At 31.1% G+C, this 24,341-nt stretch overlaps 1 protein-coding gene across 3 annotated transcripts in view; it reads left to right on the plus strand.

Annotated features, from left to right (window-relative positions):
• The window catches only part of LOC122268263 (chymotrypsin-like elastase family member 1), a 98,713-nt gene that overhangs the window by 22,938 nt on the left and 51,434 nt on the right, over positions 1 to 24,341 (plus strand). Inside the window, exons 1-2 of one of the 3 annotated variants that reach the window (XM_016060733.4) lie at positions 1,468 to 1,558; positions 3,169 to 3,332. The exons of the other annotated variants lie outside the window; for them this stretch is intronic. Coding sequence (XP_015916219.2) covers positions 1,504 to 1,558; positions 3,169 to 3,332 — 219 coding nt within the window. The 5' untranslated portion in view covers positions 1,468 to 1,503. Of the gene's footprint in view, positions 1 to 1,467; positions 1,559 to 3,168; positions 3,333 to 24,341 lie in introns of those variants that run through there. 3 annotated transcript variants of the gene reach the window in all.

Below are 24,341 nucleotides of genomic sequence, written 5' to 3' on the forward strand. Positions count from 1 at the left end.
ACTCTCGGTCAAAGTTTCCAAACCAGGGGTTTCGGAGCTGAGAGTTACGCGTTAGGCCAGAGGTCAACGGTGAATACGGGGGAAGCATTTTACGCATTTACTTTGCAAGATTTTCCCTAACTTATATCGAGAAGCAAAACTTTTCGTAATCACTTTTATAGCACTTTTCTGTGTATTAATTAATAAATAAATTTTGTAATAAATAACTTCAGATTCATAATTAATCCTTTCCTGCCTAAGACCTGTCAATTTAGATTCCCTTACATCTAACTTTAGAATTTATAACAAAAATTTAAATATCTGACAAATGTCTCGAAATACTGCGATTTGATGCAAATTTTTATTAAATATAATTGTCGAAAAAAGTAATGTATGATTTCTTATTCAGAATTAATTATTAATTTATGCAACTTCAAACCACAATTCTTAAGTTCTAATTAAAAACATTTAAGTTGAATAATTAAAGAAATAAAATATCCATTACAATATTTGAATCAACTATTCTAAGTAATCAAAAATTCAAATTTTGTATTATGTGCTAAAAATCTAATATGCTAAATTTTAATTACTAAATATTGTAGTGTATCACAAGGTANCACAATTTGCATTTTATAAGTGAAGTAATTTTAGGAAGATGATTACATTGATACAGTTTAATAATAATTAAATCTCAGATTAATAATTAATTAAAAGGAATTTTTAATGTTAGAACTAATTAAATTGAGAGGATTTAACGATTTGTTAATTTATTTAATCGATATTAAAAATTCCATTAAGTTTCATCTAGTCAAAGACGAATGAAGACGATAAAACTTTTTAATATCTCTATATAAAGGAAGGCTTTGACTGCGTTTGTATTATTTAAATTAATTTTTATAATATTTTTCGTGAAAGCAGTACAGAGATAAACTTGACCCTAGTAGTGAATTTAAAATCTTAAATTACCCCGATAAGATTATTATTAAAATAGAATACAATTTAGCTCATTTTATTGTCACTCTAATACCATATTTCAGTTATTAAAGTTCATCACTTCAGTATTTATGAACAGGTATAAAATTCTTTGTAGATACAAGTCAGAAATTCAGAGAATGCAATCACCGATTTCACGAAAGTTGGTTATTCAATTATTTTAAACAAGTATTCACAAAAATTAGGAAAAAAACGTTTTAAACATTTCATTGCGAAAATGATAGTTTTTAGAATAATTTACGCGAATAACTACCCTATCTTTTTTTTAAGAAAACACTTTTTAAACTAACAATTTTGATGATTGAATAAATTCCGTGAAAGTAGTCGAAATAACATTTCAATTTTATTTATTCATTTTATTAACATATGTCATATATTTTCCAAATTATCATTCATTATGGCCAATTTCCTTGAGAACTAACATTTGGAATGGTAATCAGGCATGATAACAATTCCAAATTCTGCTTTCAGGAATAAAACAATGTTTCACACGCCAGTCTTGTCCATGACACGCTGATTTCTGCTGTCAAAATGTGGTTGCTAATTTTCATTACAACGTTGGTCATTGGCTACTCAAGCGCTGACGGTAATTATTCTTTTTTTTTTCATTTCAAACACGGAATTATATCAACCTGTGAGTTCTTTAAAAATCTTGAATTAATATTTTTGCAAGGTTAATTAAATTCTTTTAAAATGCGTGTTTATAATACATAATGTAAAAGGTCATATATACAGTATCTATCATACATACAGTATCCAAGGAATACAATACTTATGACATGGGTGCGAGGTATAACAGTATCTGTCTAGATTCTATGCACGGGAAAAATATCTGGAAAAATCTGGATAATATCCGTATACCGTAATTATAGTCAGAAAAATTCCAGATCCAATTCCAGTGAAAAATACGGCCATTCAAGATGCCAGTACTTCTTAATGTAAACTCAATTTTAACTGGAACATGTTATGGAACAAACAATCTGGTACACTATTATTTTGGCAGTAATAATTTCGTAAAGTCACTGAATCACTCTAATTAAATATATATTACTGTAATTTTTACTATATTTTACGATACAAATAAATTTTACTGTAAAATGGATTTTATGGATGGTACACCCAAAGTGCCGGTATTTTATACCGTAACTTGATCCGGAATTTTTTACAGTGCATGAGCCACTTATTATTAACGTATATGACTAAGATTTAGTTTTTGGTATGCATGGATTAATGCAACATACAGTAAGGCAAAGCATACAGAACTAGGCACGAATTTGACAATAATTTGACATAGTTATATCTCTCCGGTGGCGCTGATATGTATACATAACAAGGTGCACGTCAAAAAGGAGAAAATAAGAGGCAACACTCCCCTTAAAAAATGCATACAAAATTTAAAACGAGCTTGTCTTCTCGTAGTGATGCTGCTATCTAGTGACAATGATAAAAAAATAAAAGATTTTCATTATTTGATTTCAATGAGTTAAAAACTTTATGGAATTGTTAACTATAGTAACTGGTACCGCCATCTAGTGATGCTTATAAAAAGTAAATGTTCATCATTTACATTCGTCAAAAAAAAAATAGAACTTATTTTGGTAGTTTTAGAAAATGCACGCTTTTGAGAATAGATATTTAAGAGTATTCAGCCCAAATATTGTTTACTTATATTTCAAATAAACCGTGCGAGTCTTTAACAGCTATGATATGAATGAGAAAATGTCGCAAAAACTATCGTGGGCATTGGTAGTAGGAAAAGGCCCAAGTGTATAGCAATGGCATATCGCTTTTTTTTAAGCTATTTTGGCTGAAGTGGCTTTTCTCTTATAATCTGTCTCTGATTATGTGTTACTCCCAGAAATGAAATGATCGGGATGATTGCTATTTGGTTATCTTTTTATCACTGTTTACATAAGGACTGCAAGAGCACCGAACAAAAGAAAACTAACTCTTTTTGTCCCATTATCAACTGTATTTCAAACTTCCTGAATTTTCCTAATTGATATAATCTGACTCGTTATTAATTGATTGTGCATGATAAGAATTATTTTTAGGTACTGTTCGTAAAAGAATCACGGATTGAGAATTATTTTAAGTTACTGTAACTTAGCATGAAATGCAATCTAACTTAACTGATTTAAAATCAAAAAAATAATTTTTCCATTTTGAGAAGAATTTTTTTTTCACATTTTATAGATTTGAACGAAGCATGTATAAGCACGCTCACGGGGGGAGAAGAAAAAGTGAAAGTTATAGACGTTCGTCGACCAGGAACTTTATACAGTCCAGGATTTGAAAAGAATTCTAATTACCCAAATAATGTTCACTGTGTATACCAACTTACAGCACCAGAAGGAATGGTAAGATTCCCTTTTTACGAATTATTTTAAAATTGTTGTTTCCCCTAATTTCTACGATTAGAGTCAGGTCACATTAGGGTTTTTTCTTTTCAGTAGAATTTGAAGGTCACTGAAAAACAATTTTAAAAAAATTAGTTACATTTATTGAAATCATTAAAAGTATAGTTTAACATTTTGCCACAACATATTTAGATTTCACTACCACCTGAATATTATTAAGTATAAAAGGATTAGATATGATGATTAAGGCTCTTTACTAACCATGCCCATCTTCCATGCGGATCAGGTCAGATGATTTTGCGAACTAATTGAAATGTAATTGAGTGTGTGAGTATTGCTAAAATAAGTCACATATTTTTCCAGGTCAATAAAGGTTGCTGATGTCATCATTAAAAATAAGGGTATAGACAATATCATGAGACATTGACTGATATTTCCGTCATTAAGATATTGGTTTATATTTTTGTCATGAAGTTATTGACTGATATGAACCTGATGAAGATATTTACTGAGAGGCAACCACCTGATTATGCAGAATTTTGCCGTGCATGGATAAACATGCTGGTTCATATTAGTGGTCAGTGATCGCTTCAGTTTTTGATCTTCATAAGAAAACCATGATCTCTCTGATTATAAGACCTCCAAAACACCTAAAACCGACTTCTATTATGTTGTTAATCATATTTATTTTAAGAAAGAGTAATGTTTAGTTCTGTGAGCTAAATAAGTGTTCTAATACTTATTTAGGCCTAAATAAATAAATTTTGGAAATTTGATTCAAAAATTCCTTATTTATGATGCGATCAGGAGAAAATTTCTTGCTAAGTAGACATGAGCTGAATAGTCTGCTGAGCTGAGAAAGATCACAAGCAAGAAAGTTAAACATGTAAGGTTAATCATTAAAAAATATATTTGTAACGTAAATTCTTGAAATTGTGGAATAATTTAACAAGTATTAAGCTTTGCCAAGAATACTCTAAATTAGACTAGCAGTTTGAAAAAAAATTTAAAAGCTGAAAGAAAAAAAAAAGCAGAAAAAAGAGCTTGTCTAAGAATATATAAATTTCTGTTAGAAGATATAAATTTTTAGATCCAAATACCTTGGTTTTAGTTCAGCAAAAGGTAAAAAAAATCTCTACCACAAATTATTCCGTTGCATTTTAATGCCAGTTAACTACTCAGTGAAATGGGAAAGCCTGGTAATCTCACTGAGAGCTCAACTCCTACTTGCCTAACAGCTGAGTTGTTTTTAAGTATTTATGATAGTGTGTTCGAATATTGATGAAATGATTGAGGTTTCGGATTTTCTTATATCCCTGAAGATGAACATTTCCGAATCTGGTTAAAAAATTTCCTTCTTTAAAAGAAATATGATAACAATTATATGATTTTTGCATTTTTACACTTGATTTACTAGTTCATTGCTTGCAGCGCCATCTATTGAAACATTTTAAACTAAAACCAAACATTTCAGATGGAAAAAACGTGTGTCCAATCACATGCTTTTGCTGCAATAATTATTTAGTTTTAACGGTTAAGTAATTCCAATTATTTTTATTTATTTAGTTTAATATTAACCTTTTGAGGTATTAATTTTTTAAGCAATTTAAACTGGGGATTTTTCTTGATAATTTGATGTTGCAGCAAATGTTATCATATTGGCTTCAACTTCAACTTCATTATTTTAGTTTTGATTTAATAAATTTGATTTATAATGATTTTACCCACCACTGTTTGTAAATAATATTTAAGCAAACTATGAGGCTCTGCTACCTGCTAGCTTTGCTTACCAACTAAATTGCTACTCATCCAAAAAAAAAATTCTTAGAAGCCAATATTTTACACAAAACACAGAATATTTTGCTTTAAGTTTTTGCACTCGAACCATTAAGGTTTAGTCAAAATACGTAAAAAAGGTTAAACAAATGTTATTCTATTTTGCACACTTACCTTCTAATGAAAACTTTATCTAATAAAAATCAAACTGCGGAAAGTTGCTTAGTCATTAAAATTACCAACGTATTGTTTTTATTTTTTTTTAATTACAATATTTTACTTAAATTAATAAGTTTCTCAAGGCATTTTTTAATCATCTGGCCAATGAAATATAATCATTTTAAATTACCAGCAAATTTAATTTTATTCTTTAAAAAAAATTTTAAAACTTTTTATTGACATTGATAAGCTTTTTAAAGGTTTTTTTAATTAATAATCAGCCAGATTTACATATTGAGAATATTTCACTTGCAGCACGTACGAATTCATTTTAATACCCTCGATGATGTAGGGAGATGGCTGTAGGGGTGATTACATGAGTATCTACGATTTTGATTCAAATGACGCCAGTGTTATAGTGAAGAAGCATTGTGGAAACAGTTTGCCAAACGACTACGTATCCAATTCATTCGCGTTTCTAGTTATATTGAAAACTGATGAGTTTGGCGCTAAAAGATGATTCAATATCACTTATTCTGTGCAGACAAACACCGGTAAGTTTAATTTATGCATTAGAATTTATTTTTTTAATTTTAAATCTGAATGACCAAAGGTTTTATTATTGTATCCATTTGCTTTCCTTTTTTACTACTATCTGAAAGAAACTTCAGTGAAAATTTTGTACAAACACCAGCTTAATACCGGTTCCTCGTATGGTTAAAATTAAGTCAATAATTAATAAATCGTTCAATAAATAATTATTAAAATTGAGTATATATTGTTGACAATATAAAGTGTTTAGTTTTGATTAATAGTGTATAGTGTTGTAGAGTACAGTGTTGATTAATTGCTAATTTATAGAAAAATTTAGTAATTAATCAATATTCCCACAGTCTTGAACAAAACTAAAAGAGACCAACACAGTTAACTAAATTAAAATTCTTTCACTTTCATTTTAAGCCCATCTCGGTGGTTCTACGTTGTTAGTTAACGCATATAACACGTTCATAGAAGTTCATAACATAATATTTATTTTAATTTATTCATTTTATAATACTTATTTTAATAATAAATATTAGGGAAATTTCGCATTTTTACGTTAGTTTCCGGATGCTCTCGAACTCAAGATTGAAGCAACTGTGCATGGAGTGTGAATTTGGAGAAATGTATTAATGAAATTTAGAAATGATCGTGTGATTTCAGAACAATTGGTTCATTCAATAAATAAATAATTTTATTGGTTTTTGTTTAACATTATAGTTGTCTAATGGCACTAGATCCTTAAGAAACTAGATATATTTTTGCAATTTTAAATTATAAATTATATTTCTTTTATTTACACAATTTAGTTAAAAGAAATCAAGTAATCAATAGAAGTTCGATGATATTTTTCAAATATTAATGATAACAGCCGCAGTTTTTAAGAGATAGTCTACGCTTATTGCTAATGTTTATTTTGATTTTGTGGTCCAAGTTAAAATGATATTCCACAAAGTTAGCTCTTTTTACTCACGGAATCTGTAATTTTCACTTATCTCTTATTTTCCCTTAAAGTCTCATATTTATTAAGTCTCATATTTTTTTTTACGGGTGCATTTCTCCAGAACTGGCGCATGCGCTCTAGAAGTGCGCATGCGCAATGCCTTGAAATCTTACGTACGGGAGCGTACGGACGCTAACGTAAATTTGCGAAATCTCCCTAATAACTATACTGGACTAATCATATTTGAAAATGATGCTCAGGCAATATTCTCGATAAATCTCTTTTTAGTAAATAAGTCTTTTTTTTTTTTATTTCAGTTATTATTCAGCCATGGATGAGTGGAGGGAAAGTTTAGCAGAGAGTTCACTTTTTCATTGGTGGGGAGAATTAAAGCGCACGAAATATGAGTGCATTTCTTTATGAGAGAATTCCAACCAGGCATACAATTTTGATTACTTTATTTATTATGAAAGAAAACTCGTAAAATAAGTTATATGTTTATTTATTTATTTTCGACAATGCGTCACATAAGGAGTGTTGGCCAGAATAGCCTGGAGGGTAGGGCACTGGGCCTATGTCCAAGAGATCGTGGGTTCGATCTCTGCCGGCCGAGGACACTCCGTGTAGTAAATGGAGATTGATGCACGCTAAATCTGTCGAGTTACAGAGTCTTCCATGTTCCCATATCAAATCAATACCTCTGGGGGTACTGATCTAGGAGTTTCCTTGTCTTCTGGGTTGGTTCAAAATTACAAGACTACGGAGGTGAACATTAGTAATCGTAAACCCAAAAAGTGAGTCTGCTGTTCAGCGACGTTTTTAAAAAAATGTAGTAAAAAAATAAGGAGTTTATATTTACTTTCTTCCAATTCACCGTTTCTCTTTCGCTTTCTTATCTTCTAAACCTGAATTAGAGTTCTTTATATTTAACTTTTAGATAGAGAATAACGATAGTGGCTTCAAAATTGCCCGAAACAGTGGGGTTGCATAAGAAAAAGATAATGAAATGGTTACCACACTTGGCAACGTTTTTACCTCCTTGTTGGGATTTTAAGTGGTATTTTATTTTTTAGTATCATGCAATGTTTGAGCAAAAAATGCACTAAAACTTAAACTAAAATGAATAGCATTTTAATGAAATTGGCAAATTATTAATAACTTTGCAGAAAATTAATCGTTAAAAGTTTTTTTAATGTTTTTATCAACATATTTTTTATTACTTAAATAAATATTTTCATATTAATACAAATAACTATTTTATTTAATTAATTTTTTGCTAACTCAATCAAATCTTTATCTTTCCGATGGAATCTCGATGGATGAAAGTTTGTGTCGATGGATTCTTGCTGTCAAAATTTATATGACATTCAAATTAGCTAGAGCATTCAAAACAGAATTAAAATTAGCGACCACGCCCAAAACTGTGCTCCTAACACAGCTCTCACGACCAACACCCAAAGCACGGTGATCTAAATTCAGCCCTCCGGACTTTTCTCTCAAAACAGCAATGAATCAGCAATGACAGCTAGTGGAATTCATTCATCGAATTCTATCACAGTTAAAATTCTGGTGGGGGAGTAATTTAGCGTAGCTACAACTATAAAATTCATTTTCTCTAGTATATAAAACATGTTGACTCCATTCTATCTTGAGGTTCCTGTTGATAGAGGACGGTTTACATTTTTGGTAACCTAGTCCCACAAGGGGTTTTCGAAATATTAACAAACGTTTTTAAAAATTAGGCATATAGTTCATGACGTAGTAAAGATAAGAATTAGAAAAGTGATGAGAAATTGATGTAAATGGCTTAACAGAGTTTTTTATTTCTGTTAATAATAATAATAATATTCTTTTGAAAAATAATCTTTTATTAAATAAAATAAAAAACAAAATACGACATCCTTAAAAAACTAACTAAGCAGTTCATGGAACTAAAAAAAAAAGGAAACCATTACAAAGAACTTCATTAATTCAATTAAAAAGAATAAAAGAAAATTATAAAAGAATTGATATATCAATCTAGTAGTTGAGCGTTGCATGGCTCTAAAAACGTCATGATCAAAATTTTGCCATTTTGACACTCATCGATTGAAAAACACGTCTTTTATTTTTTGTAATATTAGAACGGAAACTCTTAAAAGATTTCCCTGTGGTACATACACGCATAGATATAAACATTCAGCTTTACAGATTAATTAGCTGTATAAATTTAATTTAATTAGTTAACTTGTTAGTTAAAAATGAAAAGCTTTTATAGAAATGGAAGCCATTAAGAGGTTAAAAACGTTTGCAGTTTATAATTTAAACTTTTGCTATTTATAAACTTAAATTTGCTGTGAAAGTACTTGCACTTAAAATAATGGCATTTATTTTTCTCCAGAGAAAACCTTTAAAAGCAATTGATACACTAGAGGTTAAATATCTGTTAAGAATGTCAGAAACGTTCTCATCTCTTATCATTATCCATTTTCCAAGCTTAGATTGTACAGATCTATAATCTTGTCTCATCATCATCAGTAGCTCGACAGTCCTGGGTGGACCCTGGCTTTCTCAAGAAGACTGCACCAGTCCTTTCTTCTACGTGCCACGGCTTTCTAGTCTCTGTCCTTGATTGTGGTAAAGTCCCTTTGGAGGCAATCCGCTCATCTCAGTCGGGGTCTGCCTCTCTTTCTAACTCCAGTTGGCCTTGCCAAAAAGATTCTGTTAGTTGTTCTGTCATCGTTCATTCTTACAATGTGTCCGGCCCATTTCATGCGCTGGATCTTATGGTACTTCAGAATGTCAGGTTCTCTGAATATCCTGTAGAGTTCAGAGTTAGTTCTCCTTCTCCACACTCCCTTGTCACACACACCACCAAATCTTGTCTAATTCATATATATATTTCGAACGTATTCTGGTAGAATAAAGTAACATATAATTGAGAACCTAGTGAAGAAAATTGGCTTTTAAAACAAATAAAAAAATTTCAATAATCAGACAACTATTTTTAGAATCATTTAAGAAAATCTAATTTAAATGTACAGAAGCGTAACATTGTGATTTAGAATTTATTTAATTCCTCCTTGAAATGTCAAACGATAATTATCAAAAGAGAAAACAAAATTTAGGCGTTTAATAGTGTTAACAGTTTAATTAGTTTGTGAAATTAAGATTTAATTGCATTAAAGAATTAAATAATACAAATTATTTAAGTTAAATAGTATCTTTATCTTTCAACTTCATTAAAAAATCATTCATTTAGAAAATAATATTAAGGCCCTTACATTTATTGTAAATGAAAAGTCGATAGCCAAACTTATGGCAGTTTTATTATCACTAACAAAGACACAATAACTTTCACAAATGAATGCATGAAAATGTAAAAAAAGGAATTAAACCAGTGGAAACTTTGTGAATGAAAACACGATATTATTCACAAATGAAAAACTTGAACTGCAAAAAAAGTTAAATAAAAACCAGTATCTTTCACAAATAAAAAAGACGAAAATCACGAAAAATGGGATTAAAGCAATGAAAACTTTATTTGTAAAAACACAAGATCCTTCACACAGGAAAAAAACGACGAAAATCGCGAAAAATGGAATTAAACCAATGAAAACTTCATTTGTAAAGACGCAAGATCTTTCACACAGGAAAAAAAAGGCGAAAATCACGAAAAAGGGAATTAAACCAATGAAAACTTCATTTGTGAAAACACAAAAAAGACAAAAATCGCGAATAATGGAATTAAACCAATGAAAACTTCATTTGTAAGAACACAAGATCTTTCACAAGGAAAAAAAAAGACGAAAATCGCGAAAAATGGAATTAAACCAATGAAAACGTCATTTGTAAAAACACAACATCTTTCACCATTCAAGAATGATGCTGTGAAAAATGAAATAATAACCAAGAAACCTTTATTATTGAAAATGCAAGATCTTCCCCAAATGACTCAAAAAGAAAAATTCCGAAAAATGGAATAAAACCAATGAAAATTTCATTCGTATAATCACAAGATCTTTCACAATTGAAAATAAAAAAGAATGATACTACTAAAAGGGAAATAAAAACCAAGAAATGTTTATTATTGGAAAAACTAAATCCTTTACCAAAGAAAAGAAAAATGATACCACAAAAAATGAAATGAAATCTTTATGTACGAAAACACAAGATCTTTCACAAAGAAAAAAATGAAAGTTGCGTGAAGTAGAATAAAACCAATGAAAACTTCATTTGTAAAAACGCAAGANGCTACCACTACAACTATGAATTCATAATCACTAGTATATAAGATATATCAACTCAATTATCTCGAGGTACCTTTTAATAGACGACGGTTTAAATTGTTGGTGGTCTAGTCCAACAAGAGGTTTCCGAAATATTAAGAAACGTGTGTTAAGATTTATTGTGTAGCTACCACTACAATTATAAAATTCATTTTTTCTAGTATATAAAACATGCTGACTCCATTCTATCTTGAAGTACCTGTTGATAGATGACGGTTTACATTTTTGGTAACCTAGTCCCACAAGGGGTTTTCGAAATATTAACAAACGTTTTTGAAAATTAGATATATAGTACATGACGAAATAAAGATAAGAATTAGAAAAATGATGAGAAACTGACGTAATTTGCTTAACAGAATTTTTTTATTAGTGTTAATAATAATAATAATATTCTTTTGCAAAAATAATCTTGTATAAAATAAAAACAAAATACGACATCCTTAAAAAACTAACTAAGCAGCTCATGGAACTAAAAAAAGACCAAACGATTACAAATAACTTCATTAATTCAATTAAAAATAATAAAAGAAAATTATAAACTCACTGATATATCAATCTAGTAGTTGAGCGTTTTGTCGTAGCATGACGCTAAAAACGTCATGATCAAAATTTTGCCATTTTGACACACATCGATTGAGAAGCACGTCTTTTATTTTTTTAAATATTAGAATGGAAACTCTTAAAAGATTTCTCTGTGGTACATACACACTTAGATATAAACATTCAGCTTTACTGATTAATTAGCTGTATAAATTTAATTTAATTAGTTAACTTGTTAGTTAAAAATGAAAAGCTTTTATAAAAATGGAAGGCATTTTAAGAGGTTAAAAACATTTGCAGTTTATAATTTAAACTTTCGCTATTTATAAACTTAAATTTGCTGTGAAAGTACTTGCACTTGAAAAAATGGCATTTATTTTTCTCCAGAGAAAACCTTTAAAAGCAATTGATGCACTAGAGGTTAAATATATGTTAAGAATGTCAGATACGTTCTCGTCCGTTATCATTATCCATTTTCCAGGATTAGATTGCACAGATCTATTATCTTATCTAATTCATATATATATTTCGAACGTATTCAGGTAAAATAAAGTAACATATAATTGAGAACCTAGCGAGGAAAATTGGCTTTTAAAACAAAGAAAATATTTTTTAATGATCAGACAAGTACTTTTAGAATCATTTAAGAAAATCTAATTTAAATGTACAGAAACGTAACATTGTGATTTAGAGTTGAATTAATTCCTCCTTGAAATGTTAAGCGATAATTATCAAAAAAGAAGACAAAATTTAGGCGTTTAATAATTTTAACAGTTTAATTAGTTTGTGAAATTAAGGTTTAATTATATAAAAGAATTAAATAATACACATTATTTCAGTTCAATAGTATCTTTATCTTTTAGTTTCATTAAAAATCATTCATTTAGAAAATATTAAGCCCTTCACATTCATTTTAAAGAAAAGTCGATCGCAAAACTTATGGCAGTTTTAATATCACTAACAAAGACGCAATAACTTTCACAAATGAATGAATAAAAATAGGAAAAAGGGAATTAAACCAGTGGAAACTTTGTGAATGAAAACACGATATTATTCGCAAATGAAAAACTTGAACTGCAAAAAAAGTTAAATAAAAACCATGAAATCACTATTTTTGAAAACACAAAATTCTTCACAAATAAAAAAGTGATATTGCGAAAAATGGAATAAAAACCATCAAGCCCTTATGAGTGAAAATACAAGTAACTTTCACAAATAAAAAAGGCGAAAATCACGAAAAATGAGATTAAAGCAATGAAAACTTCATTTGTAAAAACACAAGATCTTTCACACAGGAAAAAAAAGACGAAAATCACGAAAAATGAAATTAAACCAATGAAAACTTCTTTTGTAAAAACACAAGATCTTTCACACTGAAAAAAAGACGAAAATTGCGAAAAATTAGATAAAATTAATAGAATCGTCATTTGTAAAAATATAAGATCTTTCACAGTTGACAAAAAAAATGACACTATGAAAAATGAAATAAAAACCGAGAAAACTTTATTATTGAAAATGCAAGATCTTCCCCAAGTGAAAAAAAGAAAATTCTGAAAAATGGAATGAAACCAATGAAACTTTCATTCGTAAAAATACAAGATCTTTCAAAATTGAAAAAAAAAAGAATGACACTACTAAAAATAAAATAAAAACCGAGAAACCTTTATTATTGAAAATACTAGATCCTTCACCAAAGAAAAGAAAACTGACAATGCGAAAAATGAAATAAAATCTTTATGTAAGAAAACACAAGATCTTTCACAAAGAAAAAAAAAGGAAAGTTGAGTAAAATAGAATAAAACCGTTGAAAACTTCATTTGTAAAAACACTAGTGAAAGATAAAATGAAACTGTGTTATATTTTTTGATAATCTCAATCAATCATTCCTGTACAAGCACATAAGTATTTGTGAGCTGGTAGGGTAAAAACTAAGAGATTTTAAGCTTTTTCTTTATTCGCAGCAACATAGAACAAAAAAAGTTAACCCGTTTGTCTTCTTAATCTAGTTTTAAATGAATTTCTGTCGATATAAAAACATGTCAGAATAATTTATCCATTCTAAGTTATTAATAAACATCTTTCGCTTTCACAACTCATAATATTATGAACATTTTAGAAAAACATTTCATCCCATCCTACTTGCTGAGAAAGGGAACATCTGTTTCCTATTTTATTCAATCGATTTATCACAAGTTTTAAATTTGAGCATAAAATATAAGACGATAGCATTTTACTTCTTATATCATCATTCGGGGTTACTTTAGGACACCAGGATAACTTTTTTTTTACTTTTATTAGTAAATTTTGGACATTGATTTCGTTTCGAGTTTCATTGTAAATTTTCTTACTATGAATTCCTTTTTTTAGAGAAGTTTTGAATAATCTATTTCAATACTGCGTGCGTTTTAAGGGTAAGATTATGAACTGTTACTTATACACTGGTGTAGAAATTAAGAGAATTTGCAGTCTTGGTTGCTTATCTCTAGAACTACTGAGCCGATTTTAATGAAATTTGATATGTACATTCATTGATACAATACGAAACAAATAACAATTCAACAATTTTATTACGCAAGCATGATCGTGCGTATCACTCGCTGGAGTCGGAAGGTATGAAACTGCCGTTACAGAATAAACGAAAAAAATGGATTAATAAAGGGTACTGCCCCTTCTTACAAATATACATGCTTTGCCGCGTGATTTCATACTTGAAATAAAGCAGTTCATCATTTCCTGCGGCAACTGGTCCATCTTGTTCAGCAATTCTGTTTTCATTCGCTGGACGGTTCGCAGTGGGGGGGGGAGAGTTACATTTTCCCACCCCAGAGCATCCCAGGCATGCTCTATAGGGTTGAGGTCTGGAGATCTGGCTGGCCAATCCGTCCGGCGAATATCCTCACTCTCTAGAGATTCGTCGCTGAGAAGAGCTCTCTGGGGCCTCGCGTTATCGTCATTAAAATGAACTCAGGGCCAACTGCACCCCTGAAAAAGCGAGCATAGGGCTCCAAGACCTCATCCCAGTACCTCACACCAGACACAGATCATCTTTCAAAGACATGGAGAGTTGTGCAGCCAGCCAATAAGATGCCTGCTCAGACCACTAAACTTGCTGCGTCTTAATGGTCGATTTCACCGACATTGGAGGGTATATAGGTAGTAAAGTTTTCTCAAGGTTATATTTTCTTTTAAGTTCATCGTATTCTTCTCACAATCTGAGTATTTTTAAAGTCGAAGGAAGTTCCAAGTGCACTCAAACAGTCCATAAGTAATTTTAGAAAGTCTCTATTGATAACAAAATTAAAACCAAAAGATTATGAATCGCATGACGCCTAAAGTTTAAATGAATGTTCGGGATTTTTAGATTTCAACATGGGATATCTGCAATTGACGTAGTGTGGGTATCTCGACCCTGATTGGTAGTAGAAACGTAGCATCTGTTTAAGCTAGCAACTGTTCTTTCTATTCTATTTCGAATAAGCCAAGCCCGTCAAATATCAATTCTCTTAAAATGATGCATCTTATATTCTTACACAAAGATTTTTTCACAAAATTTTCAATTCTCTTATTATATATTTCTTACTTAACGTAAAGATGATCTCAACGCAGGCATGAAGGACAAAAACAAACTAATTATGCATCGAAGTTGCCAGGTACAAAAATATATCATGATTATAATAAAATGCAAAAGTAAATAATAAGTCAAAGTTGACTAGACGTAGACTAGAAAGAATTATATTTCAATAAATTCGATGAGAGATGCGGTACTGTATTCAACCAACTTTACCTTAACTAACATTCTAATTTATGTACAGAACTTCGCTCAACTTTAACACACAGTTTTGCTTATAAACATTCAACTGCAGCTGTCGTCATATTTCACATGAGTGGGTATCTGTGATCCTTTTCTTCTTCTTGAAGTGTAAGTACCCAATTCAAGGCTTTTGGATAAGATAAAAAGGTCTTTGTTTCTTACTGACAACGTATAATTTGCATAGCTAATTTACTAGAATTCACTAAAAAATAACTTAGAATCTTTATAGCGATTTAGGTTTTCAATTAATACGTAACTAATGGCACAAATTCAACCTTCCTGAAAGCAAATCTTTTAAACAGTGAAAAGCTAACTCAGATTTTGCACAAGGAATTGGATAGATGCAAATATGTCTTTCTCACACTAACGATCATTTTATTTCATAATCGTCGTTGAACAGCTGACCCAAGTTTGAGTTTACGACTATCAATGTTCAATTCCGCAGCCATGCAATTTTGAATATAATCCAGAAAACAAGGAATCTACGATATCATGTATTGAGAGAAACTTTGCTTCGTGAAGGATTTTTTTGATAGAACAAACCTGTACGGCTACATGGCGGGGAAAACCACGAAAACCTCCCACCATTAATTTGACAGTAAGGGGATTCTAACCCCTGATCTGTCTACCACTAAGGATATTTGGCGTAAGCACTGCGGTCGGTGCTAGCAGGGTGCGGAATTCACATCGACCAACCATCGCTGGGTTTCGAAGCCGGTCCACCTCATTGAAAGGTGAACTCTCTATCTCCTGAGCCAAAACTGCTTACCAGCAATCCTTTCAAGATATTTTCGCAGTACTTAATTATATAGAAACCTCATTTACTTCCAAAAGTATGAAGATATCAATGAAAAACATACTTCGAGCCCTCCAAACAAAACAAATGTGGAAAAAACTGGAGAATCCGCAGTGGTCTGGAAGAGACAATCAGATCACAATGTATTTCACTATGGTGAGAAAATGCATTACGGAAGAAATGCGTGAAAAATAATTTTGCTCTGACTCGCATCTTACGGTCACTGCGATTTTTCTAGTTTTCTTTTTGCACTTTCATTTTTTTTTTCTGTTTCAGTCTCGGCAAAAGCCGTTTTTTTAGTTTTGATTTTCAAATTTTATTCACGGTTTTGTTTCAAATTGTTTTTGCTTTCCTCATGAACGTCTAGCGGACCTTGAGTATGGGAGCCTATTTATGAGCGCTTGAAACTTGTCGATATTAATAACTATCTTCATATTTTTGAAAGCAAATCATCGAATGTATCTTCCTGCTTCGGTTTCTTGGGATTATTCATTTACAATTGCCATTGCGCCTAAATATTAATTTCTACATACTTCTTATGCTACGTTTCTAATAATATGCTTCTTAATTGTTATTAGACTTCGTTTTCAGCTATGTTCTGTCCCGCAGTGGACTGATTATTAAGGCACGGTTCCCGGCCTATCACCGAAGTCCAGCATCACTGGCTGCGGTCAGTGTGCTGGTGGGTGATCACTTGGATCAGTCTGCGTAGGGACCGAGTGTGTGCGGTATTGGTCCTCGTTAAATTGTTCTACCGTAAAATGCTCGACTTCGCGTGCAGGTCGTTGGGCTACCGAAGCAGGGGTGCCATCCTCTCTGCAGAGGATCAAATTTTTGATAGCATGTCTTCGGATCATCCTCAGGGATGTTTTCCAGGCCGTCGCCAATAGCCCATTGTGCAGCTCTCTTGCGACGTAAATAAGGTTCCCACAACTACTTATATAAAAAAATCCCCAAATTGTAAGAAAAATTAATTGAATGTTTGCTTTTAATTTGCCTTCTAGTTCTAAACCTTTTTTTGCTCTTTTTATAACAAAAAGAATAAATTATAATTCTTCGTCATACTTTTCTTTCAAATTTCTTACAAATGAAACTTAAAAAGAGAAACAATATATTTTTGTAACTCAAACATTTGATGTAGTTATTTAGTAAGAAAAATTTTTATTTTTGCGAGGCAAGATTTTTGTTGAAAAAATAATCCCTTTTAGCAAATTGTTTTTGACATCTTGTTTGAGTTATATACAGTTCAACAAGTTCTTGGTAAACTGCAGCTCAACCGTGAAATAAAGTATGTCGGCTACTTGTTTATTTTTTGTTTCTTATATTAGCTTGGCATTTCAGCATGGTGATAATACATCTGGAAAAACGATGGAGGTAATAACAAGGATAAATCAATTATAAGGGAATCCGGAATCAAGAAAAAATATTTTTTATCGTTTAATAATTTGACATTTGATATCATAACTGTGTAGAGCATTCGTTTTAAAAAGTAAAACTGCATAAGAAAAGTTATTTTTTATCGTCGTAATGTTTGCAACTGAATTTTGAAACAAGTGTTTAAAAAATTTAAGTATTAATATAGTATGTAGACTTATATACACGTTAATTAATACGTAATAGGTGAAATATATGTTTCTGAAATTTATACTTTAATTAATGTTGTTGTTGTTGTCGTAGACCATTAGGGCATAGGGGTACGATTAGTTTTGCTACCAGTGGCACCATCTATAGCTAAGAAGTCAACTTTTGCCACACCCATTTATAGCGTGGACTCAACCATATTAAAATTCATTCATCCACTGATCGCAACTTTGCCCTGAGCCAGAGAACGATCAATCTCCAATCCTGTACCCCCTGAAATATAATTTGTTATGGGAACATTAAAGACTTTGTGACATGACAGATTTAGCGTGCACTAGTCACCATTTACTACATGGAGAGTCTTCAGTCGGCAACATTCGAACTCCCACTCTCACGAAAGTCCGTTTAGCACCCTACTAACCATGCTATCCCAGCATAACTTTAACTGATGCAATAACTAAGTGAAGGGCTGGGATAGCATGGTTGCATGGTAGGGCACATGGCCCAAGTCCGAGAGTTCGTGCGTTCGATTCCAGGCCGGCCGAAGAAATAGTAAATAGTGACAGATGCGCGTTAAATCTGTCGAGTCGCAAGTCCTCCATGTTCTCATAACAAATCAATACCTCTAGGGTACTGATCCAGGAGAATCCTTGCCTTCTGGATAGGTTCAAAATGACAAGGTTATGGAGTTGAGCATTAGTAGTCGTAAACCCAAAATTGGGTCAAATGTTCATCGACGGATATAAAAGAAAATAAAAATAACTAAGGGATGAGCTGTGATGACTCAGGGGAGCGCTCGCCTTCCAATGAGGTGAACCGAGTTCGAATACCAGCGATGACTGGTCGATACGAATTCCGCACCTGGCTCACACCGACCACAGAGCTGACGTAAAATATCCTCAGTGGTATTCGGATCATGGGTTAGAGTCCCATTGCCGTTAGGCTAACCGTGGGAGATTCTCATGTTCTTCATCTCCATTTAAAGAAAATGCGGGTTAGTTCCTTCAAAAAGTCCTTCACGAGGGCAAATTTCTCCCAATACTTGATCCAGAAGCTCCCCTGACTTCCGGATTGCGTTCAAAACTATTAGGCTACGGAGTTGGACATTAGTAGTCATAATCCCGAAACTGGGTCTGCTGTTCAACGACGGTTGTAAAATAAAATAGCTAATTGAGAGTGAAGTAGTTACAATAGCACGCGTAGTATATGAGTCGTAGATGCACTGGAAAATCCGGCTCTTTTTCCCATTCATGTACTTAAGAGACTTTTTCAATGCAACAAGTTAATTGAAAAAATTTTCGGTATTTTCCGTTCAGCCTGAAATTTCTTGGACGTACTGCAATAAGCCTTGGTACCTTCAGACTAATTAGAAAATATGTCATTCACAGCTTAATTAACCTAAATTTCTCAGTCCGTTTGTGATTAGCTTTAAATAGTGAGTGCAGGATCCTGGAATAAATTCAGGCTGATTAAGTATCAGCAATGCGTTTTAGCTGTTAACCCTTTTAGCTTATTGGGCAACCTCTAAGCTGTATAGAAAATTCCTAAAGAATTTTCTAATCAGCTTAAAGACACCCAAAGACACCAGGATAAGTTGCAACATGCCTACATAATCGGACTAACTACAAAATGCTGAGATATTTCCAATTAACCTGGTACATTACAAAACGCCAGCGACAGGATTTCAAATGGATTTTCAAAACGCCTAATGGTTCTGAAAGCTGAATGAATTTAGAACCATAAAAGTATTAAGGTCATTAATTTTAATAGTTACTGTTAAGAGTGGAGGGTCACCAGATCAACCTAAAGTTCCATAAGGAAATCAAAACGCACAAATGCATACTAACAATGATCGATAAAATTATTTTTCGAATATTTAAAGAACACTTTTAATGTTTCTTACAACTACATGAAAAAGACAAATATTTTGTTATAGTACATAAAAGTATTACACTTAGAAACTGATAATTTTATTCCTTTCTGCAACAGAGAATTGTTTCTTGCAGATATATGCGAAAAGGGACAGAAACAATGCAGAAACAGAAACTGTGTGAGTTCCAAATCTTTGTGCGACGGCAAGGATGACTGCGGAGATGGAACAGATGAAGAAAAATGTAACAGTAAGAAAATTAGTTTTAATCAATTTTTTTCTTCTTCTTTTCTTATTTCTTTAGGCTATGACTACAGCATATGAAAACACAACCCAGTTTTACCTTTTTACAGGAAATGCGACCAAATTAATTTCCAAGTTTCTAACAGGTTGAAAACCCAATTATTATGCACACATTCAATTACACTCAGTTTGAAAACAATTTACGGTTAAAGGGATTACTTAAATTTGCTATATTTAATCTTTTTCAAAAACAAGAAAGAAAAAAAACAAAAATTGGAGAATCATTCCCTAAATTTATTATTTATGGATTCGTTTCTTGAAAACTATGTTCGCTCATTCAGTTTCAGTTGCTCCTTTTTTTTAAGTAAGTGAAATGAAATAAAAATAACTTAAGTAAAATAAGTTCACCAATACTTATGTTTTTAAAGTTAAAAATTATTTTCCAAAAATTTTAGAGGAACCAGACATCAAATTTTTTTTGTGACTTTCGATTTCCGTCTGCCACAATTTATCTCATTTAGTACTTCAAAGTCATAACAAAGAGCTTTTAAATTAAAAAAATACGATGTGAGGTATTTCCTCATCCACCATACTCACCTCATTGCGTTACCAGATTTCCAGAGATTCTTTCGTTACAATACTTTCTGAATGATCGAAAATTTGGATGCTGTCCAAAATGGCATCTCTAAATATTTAACTTAAAATCCATTTATTTTCTATCGATCAATTGAAAGTTTGCCCACTAGATGGCGCAAAGTTATTGATCACGATAATAACAATGTATCATTGATTAAAAATAAAAGTTTGTTGAAACTTTAACTATTTAAATTTAATTAAAAACACTTTTTTTCCAGTCCTTCTAATACTTAATACATTATACAAAAATTTAATTTCAAGTAACATTATTATAGCAACAGGTATTATTTCAAGTAACATTGCTCATTTGACAACTGAGTTTCATAGCAATTTTCTACTTCACAGTATACATCAATCTAATTAATCATGAAAACTGAGGATTATGTATATTAAACTTTTGAACTCATAAAGGCTCTTAAGTTTTTCAAATAAATTTTTTTTTCATTAATTGTTAACTAGAATTCTGAATTAAGAAAAATTGAAAGAAATCATCATCATATTTGGCTAGACAGTCCAAAGTGAGTCAATGCCTTCTTCTGAATTCTGCTACAATGCAGTCTATTTTTGACACTTGTGCGGCAATTTCCTTTACGGATAGCAAGAAAGACAGCTTCCACCAATTCCATTTATTTCAATCTGCGTTTGCCCTTTCTTCCTGTTAACGGTTCATGAAAGAGCATTTTTTTAAAATGTAGAATCATCAGCTACCCAGTTCAGAATGAGCTACCCAATTCATAAAAGGAAGTAAATACAAAGTGAAAAAACTTATATTCAAAAATTAAAGTTATTTTATTCTTAGAATAAAAGCTATTCTTATTTATAATTCAAATTAACTTAGAATAAACTTGTATTCCTTTGATGCATCATAATTCCATATTTTTTAAATTATTCAAAGCTATTTTGTATGGAAAAGAAACAAGATGTACATTTGATTTAAAATTACATGCAGAGGATTTACCTTTATTTCTGTGTTGACAGTCCTTGGAATTCTTAATCAAGCTCTGTGCATGATACACAATTACCAATTTTGCAATATTATTTGAGCCTTTATCTTAACTCACTTACATCGGCATACTAATTTAATGTATACATTTTAATGCGTTATTGTTAAGAGAATGTTAGGAACATGTGGATTCGGATCTTACTTAAGCATTTAATCTCATCTCACTTCCAACTGTATTCTAATCCAAAGTATACATTTTAATGCATTAATTTTTCTTTAAACGTTATTCCTTTTTTTTTCAATTTAATCTAACTTTCTTGTTGACCTTTCTCATGGTCATTTCGGTCATCGCACTTCCTGTGGGGAAAGTCAACCAACCCCTCTATTCACGCCTTTCTTTTTCTTCTTTTAATTTTAGGGGGGCTATCTAACCAATCTATTTCCTTTAAATTTAAAACTCTCCGCCTCTTTAAATTTAATTGGTCGTAGTTTTTCTGGTCTACTCCAGTTAAGGAATTTTTTAAGTCTTTTTTTTAAAATGACTCTCTCTTTTTCTCGAGCCTTCTGGCAGGTTACCTTTTTTTTTAAATTCTCCGAGATGCGGACTTCGGTCCGTATCGAGGGATTTCTTTTCACATTTCTTTTTAACCTTTATCTTAAATTAAATGCATAACTATAATCAATTTCTGTAAATTTAAAATCAACATTTTATACCTTTAATTTTCTTTAACATTAAAAAGCCCTCTCAAATTTAAGTTTTCTTCTCATATTTATTTTAACGGTTAAATTACTCGTTCTTTTATATTTAACTTTTTACATGACGCCTTTGGTTTCTTTAAATTCTCTTGTCACCCATTTCCTTTTAAAAGATATATTTTTTTGGTGCCACAAAATGTGTTGCAATCATATTGTTTGTTTGTTACGAAATAATCAAAATAAGTAGCTTTACAAAAATAAATGTTTAGTTGAACAGAAAGTTTTGTGTGATTGTTTTTTTAGCTTTATAGCTATTAGTTATCACCTTTTTTCCTTCTGTATGTGGTGAGTACCCTTTTTTATTGTTATGGGCATGCATAAATGTGAATTTATAAGTTTTTCTTATTGGAAACATCAGCTTACTGTTTGAATCATATATATTGTTTGGATATAGCATGACTTTATCGTATTTATCATTAATCTTTAGTTTTCTTAGTTTTCACCCTTATTCTAAATTTGGTGATACCAATTTATCCAATTTTGTTCAAACCTCACACTTTGTGACCCTTTGAACCTATTGGGTTATTGTTATCCCACATTAGCATTGTACTACCACTTTCCTTAACGATTACATCCCCCTTAATTTAATTTAATTACCCTTTTATACATTTCGGCCTTTAACTATTTTTTATCATGACTATATCGAAGTACAAGTACCTTACCAATGATTCCTACCCATCCATTTTAATAGTAATATATAAATAATGTTACTTTATATGCACCAACAATTATTTTTATTAAACTCTTACAGATAGTACTCAAGCATTTAATCTTAACTCACTTCCAACTGTATGCTAATCCAAAGTATACATTTTAATACATTATTGTTAACAGAACCAATAGTTTACGGAACATGTGTAGAAACGGATAGTACCTAAGCATTTAATCTTAACTCACTTCCAACTGCATGCTAATACAAAGTATACATTTTAATGCATTATTCTTAACAGAACCAATAGTTTACGGAGCATGTGGAAACTGATAGTACTTAAGCATTTTATCACAACTCTCTTCGAACTGAATGCTAATCTAATGTATACATTTTATTGTGTTATTGTTAACAGAACCCATAGTTTACGGAACATGTGGCAAACCAGAAATACAACCAGAAGACGCTCCAGATTTTGACAGAATTGTCGGTGGTCGCGAAGCTGTGCCTGGAAGTTGGCCCTACATGGCTGAGTTGCAGATGGATATAATTGAACCAAATGGTCACGTTTGTGGTGGTACTCTAATTAATAGCCAGTGGGTGCTTGCAGCCGCTCATTGTTTCAGTGATCCTCCATTGTAAGTTCTCTTCTTGCATAAACCATCTTTCTTTTAAAACCAGAATCATAGGTTTAATTTATTAAATACACGGAAATACTACATTACAAAAGACTTCCATTAATAGGAAAAGTTAGGTTATTTAAATAATAGGTTTTGAAGGTCTGTTAGTGTTATAACAGCTTTATTCTCGAGTCACCTCAAAAACACGTAAAGTGATACCCATGTGCAAAATATATATTTTTAAATAGAATTTTAGTTTCTAAAATTATTTCAGTAAGAGACATACATAGTTAAGCACTTGCTCGGTATCAATCCAAAAGCTCTCACTTATAGATAGTAGATATAGATAATAATGAAGAAGTTATGTGACTCTTATAGTTCCAGAACCGTTTTTGCTAACATACTTAAACTTAGATAGTGGATACCAGGGAGAATTATAACGCCCAATCCTAAAAATCGTTCAAAATTTTGAAATTTTGATAAATGAATTTTTTTTTTGATTAACTGTAGGCAATTCTGTTTTCTCAAATATTTAAAAGATAATACTATTTATATTTGCTAATTTACAGCTTTTTTGGGGGAGAAAAATAGTTTTTTATCTCTTTAATATTTAATTTTATTCTCTTATACTCTATATTTAGTTTTATAATCTTTAATATTTAATTATCACTGAATTATCTCTAAAATTATATGAAACCATGTGCTTATATTGTTAGGAATACTGCTTTTAAAAGGTATTTCTGTAAAACGGAATAATTTAAAATAAACGGGAAAAATAAGCTATGTGCTTAACAGCAAAGTAGTTAGTTCTTCATTATCTTGATCGACAAGAAATTACCATACTATTATTGACTCCAATGGCTATTATTTATATATAT

Source organism: Parasteatoda tepidariorum, chromosome 10, assembly GCF_043381705.1.
Source record: "Parasteatoda tepidariorum isolate YZ-2023 chromosome 10, CAS_Ptep_4.0, whole genome shotgun sequence".
Classification (NCBI taxonomy): Eukaryota; Metazoa; Arthropoda; class Arachnida; order Araneae; family Theridiidae; genus Parasteatoda; species Parasteatoda tepidariorum.